Raw genomic sequence first — 12,425 nt, 5'->3', positions numbered from 1 at the left:
CAGGCACAGGATTACAGGCGCAGGGCACAAGCACAGACATGGCACAGTCACAGGGCACAGTCACAGGGCACAGGCACAGGATTACAGGTGCAGGGCACAAGCACAGACATGGCACAGTCACAGGGCACAGTCACAGGGCACAAGCACAGACATGGCACAGTTACAGGGCACAGTCACAGGGCACAAGCACAGACATGGCACAGTTACAGGGCACAGTCACAGGATTACAGGCACAGGGCACAATCACAGACATTGCACAGTCACAGGATTACAGGCGCAGGGCACAGGCACAGACATGGCACAGTCACAGGGCACAGTCACAGGGCACAGGCACAGGATTACAGGCGCAGTGCACAAGCACAGTCACAGGGCACAGGCACAGGGCAAAGTCACAGTTCACAGGCACAGGGCATAGATGCAAGACACAAGCACAGACATGGCACAGTTACAGGGCACAGGCACAGTCACAGGGCACAGACACAAAGCACAGTCACAGGGCACAGTCATAGGGTACAGTCACACGGCACAGGCACAGGATTACAGGCGCAGGGCACAAGCACAGACATGGCACAGTCACAGGGCACAGTCACAGGGCACAAGCACAGACATGGCACAGTTACAGGGCACAGTCACAGACACAGGGCACAGACACAGGGCACAGTCACAGGGCAAAGCCACAGTGCACAGGCACAGGGCATAGATGCAAGGCACAAGCACAGACACGGCACAGTTACAGGGCACAGACACAAGGCACAAGCACAGTCACAGGGCACAGACACAGGGCACAGTCATAGGGTACAGTCACAGGGCACAGCCACAGTCACGGCACAGTCACAGTCGCAAGGCACAGGCACGGCAGGTGGTATCCCCTCCCATAGAAATCTGCCATTGGGCGGCATGTGAACACAACAGAGCTCCCATTGGCCACAGCTGTGTCAATCAGACAAACCCCCTGCATTATGAATGGAGTGGGAAGTTGAGGGAAAGAGCCGACGACAGATGAGGACAGAGCGGCTGGGACTGCAGCTGAGTCTCTCAGATATCTCACACTTGTCCGGGGGAAGCTTGTCGGTCCTGCTGGCATTTGGGTTTTGCTTTTGGTTTGTTTTCACACTTTTATGGGGAGAAAACAGTCGGAATAGTGCGGTGCCTTAATTTCCTTGATTTTCTTTGTGGATTGGAAATGATCTTCACTTAAAACACTTAACAAGAACTACTTAGACCTGTTCAGACCTCAGCGACATGGATGCTTCAAAGATGATCGTGTTTATCTCTCTGAGCTGCTTCTTCACCGGTGTAAGTATCCACTGTGGTCCGTACTTCATTCAGATAACTGCTGTCTGTTAGTATGTCATTGTGTAATGTGTCGTTACTTTGTATTCAGTGATGTGAGCGTAAAAAGGGGGAAAATAGCAAAACGCACGGATGCCTGATAGGAGGTTAAATAAGACTTTGTTTTACTTAGTTTTTTTGTTTTGTTGAATTAATCAAACGCAGTGATTTACAGGCAGTCAGACAGGTGACTGAAAACTGCGCAGGTTTACTGTGGGAAACAAAGTGTATCTTACGTTTGTTATCAATAAACCCAATTAGTCATTCAGATTGGAAAGGCAAATAAGAACATATTTAATAATATTATTTAATTATTAATTGTATTTAATATACCACTGCCACCCCGCTAATATTAAACTTATTTTACAAACGCACATATTCCCACATAAAGTTGTAAAGAGAAAACATGTTGTGGGCATATTAACAAGACATAGCTGGGGTAGTAACGGGGTTTATGTCCTCTGAGACCGAGATAATCGTGTATAACCTAAAAACATGACATCCTGTTTGTACATGGATAGATAGACTGACCGCACATTCATCTGCATTTTAATACATACATACGCTGGTGCGTATAAATATTTTCATTGAAAGCATGTTTGACAGACCAGGCAGCTCTACAATTAGTAACTACTACTACTACTACTACTACTACTACTACTACTACTACTACTACTACTACTACTACTAATAATAATAATAATAATAATAATGATAATAATAATAATTTATTTTTTAAAAGAAGAGGAGAAAATGTGTAATCTTTTCAAAGGCTTTGGAATAAGAATAACAAATAAAGTCTAGTCAAGGATTGTCAATTTCAGTTTCCCCAAATACCTTACAAAGCTTGTGTCAACAGTACCTAAAAAGATTAAGAAGATTAAAAAAAAAAGGTTCAGCTTTTGGCCCACACTGCTAAATGGCAAACAGGATATGCAAATATACAAATATGCAAATGTAACGCCAGTGACTTTATAGCTATTCCTGACCCTGGTTTTACAGTGGCAAAAGACAGAAACACTTATATTATGTCCAGTCTGTTTTTTAGCAAACACCAGTCTTACTTTAACAAAGTATTCACACCAGTGTCTATTATATATGCTAGTTAGTAGCCTGCTAATGAAACATGATTATTATTATATATAATACATTCGGGAAACATATGGAGCTATTGTATGGATTTTTTAGTCAACATGGGTTTTAGTCATAGTTGTTGTCCATTGTATACAATATATTTGATTAAACATACATTTAATGAGTTGAGCAATTGTATGCTAAAGTGGACATCCATGCTGAAATTACAAAATACCTGTTTGACTATTTTGGTGCTCTAATAAATAAAATTAAAGGATCCATCATTAGTTTAGTGTGGTATGGAAAAGAGCATCATATTCTTGCCCTGTATAACATGTAATGCATTAGAGCCAGTTATTGTTTAAAGGCTGAACCAAGACCATACATGGCTCTAAGATCAGTCTACTGAAGGCATTCCTGGTAGCAATTTGTGCTTCTGTCTTATTTTAATTTTCAAAATTAGAACAGATGATTGATACAATGTTTTAAATAATTGTCTTACTTTCTCAAGAAGCTCTTTACAGTTCTAAGGATTACTGATTTAGTTTTGTTTTAGTGACGATGTGAACTTTCCCTCAAGGGATGTATTTGCAGCTGTAATGTTGAAAACTGTTGATCTATTTTTAACTTTGTTAATTTGTTAAGGATACTATCATTGAAGTCATAGTGACATACTTTGTTTGACATTTTGGATTTGTTGGGCTACTAAATGCAGTATCGAAAGATCAGTTCACTTGATGCCTTTACTTCAAGTTATAAAAGGTTTCCCCATAAACTATGGATTTAAATTCTATCCATGTACTTCACAGTACTGACACCTGATTGGTTAAAGTGATGAAAACTATACCTTTCTATTGAAACCTCTGTTTTAGCCTTTTCCCCATATTTATATTCATATAAACATCTGTTAGGATGTATATATATTTAAAACTGATCTGTTTAAAAAGCATGATGTGACTGCTTTTTAATGTGCTTGTTTCCCGAAACAAAGCTTTATCTTTACAAGTAGCTAAAATACAAATGTATCTGCAATCAAGCTTTAACTACGCAATCAAATCCAACCGCTTTAGACAGTATTCAAAATGAACGCAGTTACGGATGGTTCTGCGAATGTGTTTGTTGTGTAGAGAAGAAAAACCCTTCTGGGTGTCCTGTGTAACACATATGAAATCACCCAGTTTAGGGGTTTGAAGTTACTAGTAATGCAATACAATGTCACATCAAATATGCCACAAACTAATGTTGTAATTCGGTTTCCATGCTATTCCAGAATAGCCTAACAGATATGGGTCCACGGTTTACAAATTATAAACATTTAAAATATCGCTTTAGAATGTTGGCAAATTTAATCAGATCAAAACTCTTCCCATTTTGAAGTGAAAAAATATACCAAATAAAGATATGAGTAATTTCTATAAAGGTTAACTTCAGACTTGCTTGGTCTCACACTTTGTTAATGGTTTGAAGTGGCAAGTCTACAAAAAATTTATGAAAGATAGACTGATTAGCCCAAACTGTATGCTGTAAGCCACATAATATGAATAAAGTATAGCACTGTACATCTTTTTATGTACTTGGCCTTTTTGATCATTATCACATTTACAAATATGTTTTTGTAAATAAAGTATAGATCAACAATTCCCACTCATGGTCAATATTTTTTTAGTTACATGGGTACATTACAATACACAGACGTTACAAGGGAAAATTATCAAAGGAAATTGGGATCTGTTCCCCTTCTTAAAGGTTTAATTTTGAGTGTGTCCAGGTTTTTGCAATAGACATTTAATAAGACACAAAACAATCCTATACTGAATGTTAGTTTAGGATTAATTGTAAGTATGCACCAATAACAAATCTGAAAAGGGTTTGAATACCTTACTTTGATATCTTTGTGGGAGGTGAGGGTTTGGGGATTTAGTCCCTTTGACCATTTATCACATTTACGTTGTGACTTACTGTAAGTCTTACCCTGAGTTTTCAGCAAATCTGTATTTCCCGTAGTTCTCCGTTTTCATTTAAAATTGACCTCTGTGACAGTTGGCTGAGTGGGAAACAGGGATTGTTGTAGTGGGGTTTAAAACAATGTTAGGACTAAATCTACATCACAATTCATCTAGTGAAATATGAACTAACATTTTGGGTTGATTTTTAAAACTTTGTACTATAATGGATGTAACTGAGTATTCAGAATAAAACTATGTAACTTGGGAGTGATTTAAGGACAACACTATATATGCAGGCTAACATTTACATAAGACAATATAGAAACTGAAATAGCATAGTTCTCCTCACTTCACAATGCTGCTAATACTATTAGTAGCAAATGTATGCATTAATCAAATACAATATTACAGTGTTTTTAGAAATAAAATGTGTTTTTGATACATGCTAGAGTGTAGAGTATGCTGCATCCTTTCAGTTGAGAGTCATACAAACCGTGTTACTCCTCAGCTATGATCTACGCACCATTTCATTGCATGCTTTGTGTAGGTTCTGCTAAATAATACTAAGATGTCATACTTTTACACAAAACCATGACAACAGCCTTGGGCATGCAAGAACCATTTTGTCCATTCAGTGATAACCTTGGCTAAACAGACATTTCATTAAATAAAGTACCAATGTATGACTTGTGAAGACATTGCAGCAAGATGAGTATTTGATTTAAAATGTTACCTTTTATTCATTAATCTTCACAATGAATGCCTTGAGGCTTAACTGTTTTGAAGTGGTTGAAAGAACATCTACTATAAGGACAGACATTTAATCAAAGACTGTTCACTGTTTACATGTGTGTTATTCTATGTTTGTTAATACACATTTTCTAGGATCTTATAAGATTGTTAATTAAATTATATACTTGTTTATCAATGCTATACAGTGCCACTAGGAAGTATTCACCCCCGTTGGACTTTTTCACATTTTGTTGTGTGACAACCTGACATTTGGAGGAATTTAAATGGAATTTGATTCACTTTAATGTACACAACCTACTCAAGACTTTGAAGAGGCAATGAAAAAAAATCCTTGGTAGAACCACCTTTAGCAGGAATTACAGCTGTGAGTCTTTTGTGGTAAGTCTCTTCCAGGTTTGCACATCTGGATTATTCCCCCATTCTTCTTGGCAAAATTGTTCAAGCTCTGTTAAGCTGGATGGGGATCATTGGTGGACAACAATCTTCATGTCTTGCCACAGATTCTCAAACAGATTCAGATTCTCTAGGACATTCACTTCCTTGTGTTTAAGCCACTGCAGTGTTGCTTTGGCTGTGTGCTCTGGGTCATTGTCCTGCTGAAAGATGAATCTAATCTCCATCTCAGTTTTAGCTCATTTGCAGACTGAAGCTGTTTTTCCACAAGGATCAGTATTTAGCTCCATCCGTTTTGCCCTCTACCCTGACAAGCTGTCCAGTCACTGTCAACGAAAAGCATCCCCTTAACATGATGCTGCCATAGAATGCAATAGGTCTCTCAGAGTTGTCATTGGCCTCATGGTGGCTTCTCCAACCAATGCCCTTCTTTCCCAGGTGCTCAGTTTGGGGGGACATTTTGCTCTAAGTAGATTCTGGATGTTGCCGTATAACTTCCACTCCTTAATGATCGACTTGACTGTGCTCCAAGCGATATCCAATGACTTTGAATATTTTTATACCCCTCTCCTGATCTGTGGCTTTCCACAACTTTACCCTGGAGCTGTTTTGAAAGCTCCTTGATCTTCATAGTTGTATCTTTGCTTTGAATGCATGACCCAGCTGTGGGACCTGACCAAGATGGGTGTATTTAACCTGAAATCATGAGAACCACTTTAAATGCACACAGATGGACTCCTTTCAACTTATTGTGTGAATTCTGAAGGCAGTTGGTTTCACCTGAGCTTTTTTAAGAGTGTCAAAGGAAAGGGTAAAAGGGTAAATACTTATGTAATGAAGACTTTTCAGGTAAAAATGTTCAATTATTAGTTTTTTCACACACACACCTCCCCCCTCCCCTTTTTCACACATTAACTGTGTGGAGTAGGTTATGTAAATGAAAGGGGGGAAAATCAAATTTAAATTCATCCACATTTTAATATCAAACTAACCCAAATTCCTACTGTGTACCCTGCTAAATAAATGTGAATTTTACTGTTAGAAAATCAAGAGGTTCAAATTGTGGATGAAATGTGTTGTGATTCTTATTGAATCATTATTGTGAATCATAGCTTGACAGAACAAAAGCTTGTGGACCCAGTAAAAGCTACCCTATCACTGCTGTTATTAAACATGTGAGACAGTGTTTGATCCTGCTCTTAAAGACCTGCTGTCTGAGGAATGCGTTCAGGCTTTTATTTGGCAAATATGTGGGTGTTACCAACTAATTTTCTCATTAATTTGCTTAGTCTTGGTTTGTTTATTCTTGATCTTTGATGTCTTAGTCTACAAAATTTTGCTCCATAACCCGTTTTATGTAACAGATCATCAATCCATAAAATATACTGGAATGCCACTGCGGTTTATTAACAATCAAGACAATTTTGTCAAAGTATGATGCCTTTAATAAAATCACAACTCAACTGGAAATGGGTTTAACTGAGGGGGATGAGTGATATAGAGTGATGAAAAGCAGACTTCATGAGTCAAATGTTTGTTTAGATTACAGCTCCTTTAATTTAAATGGCAGTTCGTTTACATATGGCAGATAACGCGCATGAAAGTAACACAAGAAGCATGAGGAAAGACAACATGTTTAATGTTTTTCCAGACGTGTTTGGTTACTACATACTTTAGCTATTTGTGTCATAATTTAGTAAGACACATTGCATTTAAGTGAAGGTTTCAGATAAGATGGAGCTGGTTAGCTCATCCTGCGTGTTTGGTTGCTAGTTCCTAATTGATTCAAGAATTAAACTTTGCAAATTGATAGAGGAATTTGAATGTGAGCTACAAATATGTGGCTGGGTATTTTGTTCCATATTATCACCACTATTTATTTAAATAACTACCTCCTTTCAGTACTAGAACCTCTGTTTTCATTTCCTCATTTGTCTTCATTGTATTTTTTTAGCCCAAAGTTCATTCATGGGTTGGGTGTGTCTGTCCCTTTCAGGATTTTCAAAACTTAGATAAAATCTTATTGCAATATTTTGTGTCCAACATTAAAGGGATTTGTTTCCTTTAAACTGCTAATTACAATCCTATGACACCAGGAATTATTCTGTTGGCTAATCTTTGACATCTCTGCAAGGCGCCGGTGCCCGTTTTGAATTGTGCAGATAAAATCTGAATGCAATATTCAAAATGTGACCTTTACTGCTGTATCATTTTAACAGCATCGTGTAGGTATTTGAAAGAGCTGATTTAGTGTGGCTGTTTGTACAGTTGTTGTCAAAAGTATATCTATATAAAAAACAATACACATTGTTCTTTACTGATTCTCATTCTCTTATGCTTATTTCTCATAACACAGTCTGCCTTTCTGAGTTTGTTAACCGTAACTTTATACCCTCCATTTAGTTGTTGAAAATCTACTAATCTAAGATACCAAGTGACCTCTTTGGCTTCCTCACCTTTGCTCCATTCTATTTTGTGGATAAGATGCACACAAGCACATTCATTGTGGGTTCCTTGACAACTTGGGTTAGAAAACAAATCATTATTCATTAATTTTATTATTATTAAAGTGTTCTGCCAGAATTAGATTTTTAGCTAAAGTTGTTGCTCTGGGGTATTATTAGGCATTCACCAGTTCTGTTTTTGATTTTTTTGTCTATTTTCACTTCCTTGATTATTCCCTCTACATCCACAGCAATATTTCCAATAATTAATAAAAACATTATTCAGTGCTCTTCTCACATTTGCAAAAGAAATGTCATTGATCAGCCACACACAACAGCCTCAGGAAGGCAACTTGCTTGTAAAGTTTATTTTTCAACATGAGAATAACACTAAACACACTGCCAGACGAAACATAACTGACTTAAATCAGGAAGAAGAACAATGTGTTCTGAAATGGATGTGTGAGTCTCATTAGTCATCTTACATTTACACTCTGCAGCCGACGTTAATGTGCCCTGTGAGATTATTAGTGCTAAATGCAAAGGCAGCATTGCTGACACTACATTGCTGAAGTTGTTTGATAAAATGCCAGTGTGTGCAGCTGTGTTTGCAAACAGCTGGGGGTATTTTGATAAATACATGTTTTCAGTAACACAAAACGTGAACTATGTTGCATCTTTTTCCTGTTTGTATTTGTATCAGGCTCCATCATTCTGACAGCAAGTCTAAACATGTTTTCTTTTTGTATTATTTGCTTTGTTTTGCATTTATTCATACCTAACATGTGATGCTCCACTTCTGTTAAAGAGGTAGGCTATATCTCCTTAAATTGACATGGCATCTGCTTGATCCAGTAAGCCGCAGGGATACAACATATAATTTTTACCCATATCATTGAAAAGTCACCAGCAATGCTTTTTGGGGGTTGTAATTTTGCTGAAGTAGTCTCCATTGCCTGGATAGGGACGTGACGGACATACTGAACTGATCTGTGATTATACCTGTGTCTATATTCAAGATATTCATTGGTATTATATCAGCATAGAATACTGTAGTGTGTGAAAAGGGTTTTAGAAGAAGATTTCAGATCTCTGCAACAGTAAACATTGGGAACTGATATACATGTGGTTTATTTTTGAAATATATATATTTGTTACCAGAGTAATATCACATTCAGCTGCAAAGAATTTCAATATTATATTACACATCAGTTTAGTACCTTTTCTCCTTAAAAAGAAAAGCAACACAATGTCTTTATGTGCCACATACATGATTCATTAGTTTAGTCCCTGTAGGCACTTTTATTCAACCATTTATTTTTGTCTGTACTGTATGTGGCAAGAGTATTGGTCCATAGTGTCTGTTTATAAAAGTGTGCCAACAGTTGTCAAAGCCCTACACATAATTGAAACAGTTATTTAATACAAGGACAGCTGGCATTGTTTCTATAAGCAAATGCTATAATGTTGTCATTTTGTGCAGTATTCCTGGAGGAATGCTTGAGATCTCTCATGAGGATTTCCTGTATCAGGTCTACATTTCTAGGTATCCAGCAGTCTAGCCAGTGGCTCTATTCACCCAGTTAAACTCTTAGTCATGTGGTGTTGATTTAAAACCCCCAACACACGGGGACTGGAATGAGTTGCGTGTTCCCACCTGGCCTCATGCAGTGCGCTGTCTTGTTTAGATAACTTTCCAACCCAATTGGTAAGACCATTGTGTTGACAGCAGAGCTAACAGCAACATTTGTAATGCCACTGTGCAGGAAGCTTTATTTATACATGCTGTTGCTAATGTTTAATTGAAGACAGAGCCTTGTCTGTTCTTCCTGTGGTTTTGTGTTTCTCCAGAGTTTGTTGGAACACAAAACGCCACTGCCTAAATACGCATAGGAATATATTTGTGATAACGCTACTTATTACTCTTACCAACATGTCATATTGTAGTCCACTTGTATTTTGCTTATTACATTTAGCTTTTATGCCCATCTACAATTGATTGTTGAAAATATGAGGTAAGATAGCTGGGATTTTAATAATTTAGATGTCCCTTCACAATAATATTCACAATTACATCATATCATTGTAATGCCATGTAGCTGTTTATTTTACTTTTCAATTTTTACATTTTATGAAAGAGTTTTTTGTTTGTTACTAATGTGCACTTCAGCATGTATTGTCTCGTGAAAGGACACTGTCTTGATTTAAAAGAAAAAACAAAACAATATTCAAACTTATTTTTAATGTAACAATACCCACTGTAAACTATTTTAAATCTCTGTTTATCCAGAGGCATCTTTGTGTACACTTCGGAGTGCATATTTCGACTTGCTATTCTTATTTTAATAAACATTTTACTCTTGAATGGTAGCTCACCCAATATTTTGTTATTCAGACCTCATTTATTAGGTTCATGGCTGCTAAGGGAAATGTTAGGGCATTTTCAATGTGATTAAATCAATTTTATTTCATTTTCAGCTAAAGGCTCATAAGTATTAGTCTTCAAAACTGTGATTATCCTTTTTTTTATTCACATTTTTTCTTAGTGATGGTTGTTCTGTTTCATACTTCCCAACTTGGAAATGCCAGTTATTTTTCGGTCCCTGGTGCAGCCCCTGCACTAACCTGCAATAGGAGAGGATTTAAGACTCAAGCATGCTCTGAAATGCGATCGGACCAGTCCTCTTGTTTTCACACCGTGACGCCACAGCGCAGGCAGCGGAGCTTGATCATTTTCGGGAGGACTGATGCGGCTCTCACTGATTGCATGGCAAGCTTGCAGGCACCCAGTCAACCATCGTACTTTAAAGCATAGTCTCGATTCGAAGGGCTGGGTCTTTGCATAGCATGTATGATAAATGGAAAGAAAGACAACCTTGAATGCCTTTATGTTAAACTCCTAGGGTCTTCTCTCTCTTTCTTCACCAACACAATTGTGAGACTTAATTATACTGCTGGATTTGTTAAAAAGGCAGGACATATCATCAGGAGAGAAGGGCCCTAAAACTTTGCTCCCTGAAAGTGATTAGCTTTCTCATTTTTATTCTTAAAAGATATCCTTATTTTATTGGCTGTGAGATGGATAATCAGGCTGCCAATAAGTACGCTTGTATGGTGCTCTAGGTTTGCGTGACAAGGTTGCAAATTATAAGGTTAATACATGTATTGCCTAGGAGTATATGTCTGGTCCCTGCTGGACATAAATAGAGCAAATAAGCCACAGAAGCCTCCACTCCCCCTGCTGTACGCATTATTTGCTGTAGAAAAATACCTGTATTTATGCACTACATTTTGTTAAATGTGTTTAAATCTGGTTTGTATTGATCTTATAGGTAAATGTTAAGTGTGTTGATGTCCCTCTGTTCCCACCTCAGCCGTGATCTAAGAAATGACAGAGTAGCCGCCTGCAGCCGATGACTCCTGATTCAGACGTGTGTTGTGTTAAATACCTCGCATGATGGGTTTAAAATACAGACATGCAACCAAATGAAATTTAGAGTATTTATTTATAGACCATTCCGTTTATAGACCGTAACTTGGGATACAATAATAGCTCAGTAACAAGAGGATATTGCATTTTTTGTTTGTTTATTTGTTTCACATATAGCAATAATATATAATAATATAGCAATAATTTTACATTGAAAACGGGCACAAAATGCAAGTCCCCTTCATCAGATAATCATAGCAAGTGTTCATCTAAATAAATTCCCTATCTGTTTTAAATCTAATGCTAGGATTATTAGTAAGTAGAAATTCCCACGGCATCTCAGATGAATAAGAAACAGTGAAAGACAGTGTGAATTCCAAAGCCGAAACAGAGATTTGTGTTCCATCGGTGTGATGGGTTTTTGTGATTGGGTTTTGCAGGTGAAGACCTCTTTCGAGGAGTGCCAAATCATGATGGAAATCGAGAAAGAAAGAGACTTTTGTATAAATAAAATGGAATCAGAAAACATCACTTCAGGTAAGGTTCCGACATAAACTTGGGTTCATATTGAACACTTTTGTTCTCACAAACAATGTGGACAATATCAGAGAATTGCATTTGCTTGTTTCTCCCATACATGTGATTTTGAATCCACTCCTGAAGAACCACAGGGTCTTCTGGTTTTAATTTGACACCAGCTCTTAATTGAACATATTATTCCCTGAACCAATTTAACCATGTTCACTATAAAAAGTAGGGTAATGATGTGAGGACCTATAAAATCTGCCTTTTAGCACAACACCATAGATAGAATAATGGTCTACATTTTAGTGGTCAATAGCACATCTGAAAATAATCTGGAATTTGTATATATTGGTACACTTATTATTATTATTATTATTATTATTATTATTATTATTATTCCATTCATTATTAATCTCTTTGTTTTGTTTCACTTCCACAGCAATCTTTACTTTTAATGCTTCTCATGGAGGTTTAGTATCTTAATAAAATGAAAAAATAAACAGTTTTGATGATGTTTTAAACATGCTA

The 12,425-nt window shown here is 37.1% G+C and overlaps 1 protein-coding gene across 1 annotated transcript in view; it reads left to right on the top strand.

Moving 5' to 3' along the window:
• The first annotated feature begins 1,000 nt into the window (after positions 1-1,000).
• vipr1b (vasoactive intestinal peptide receptor 1b) overlaps positions 1,001-12,425 on the top strand; it is a 51,059-nt gene continuing 39,634 nt past the window's right edge. The window contains exons 1-2 of the mRNA XM_066717105.1: positions 1,001-1,296; positions 11,813-11,909. Coding sequence (XP_066573202.1) covers positions 1,243-1,296; positions 11,813-11,909 — 151 coding nt within the window. The 5' untranslated portion in view covers positions 1,001-1,242. The remainder of the gene's footprint in view (positions 1,297-11,812; positions 11,910-12,425) is intronic.

The sequence above is a fragment of the Amia ocellicauda genome, chromosome 2 (assembly GCF_036373705.1).
Source record: "Amia ocellicauda isolate fAmiCal2 chromosome 2, fAmiCal2.hap1, whole genome shotgun sequence".
NCBI classification, from domain to species: Eukaryota; Metazoa; Chordata; class Actinopteri; order Amiiformes; family Amiidae; genus Amia; species Amia ocellicauda.
The sequence above is the reverse complement of the archived record's forward strand: the minus strand, read 5'-3'. Positions and strand labels throughout refer to the sequence as shown.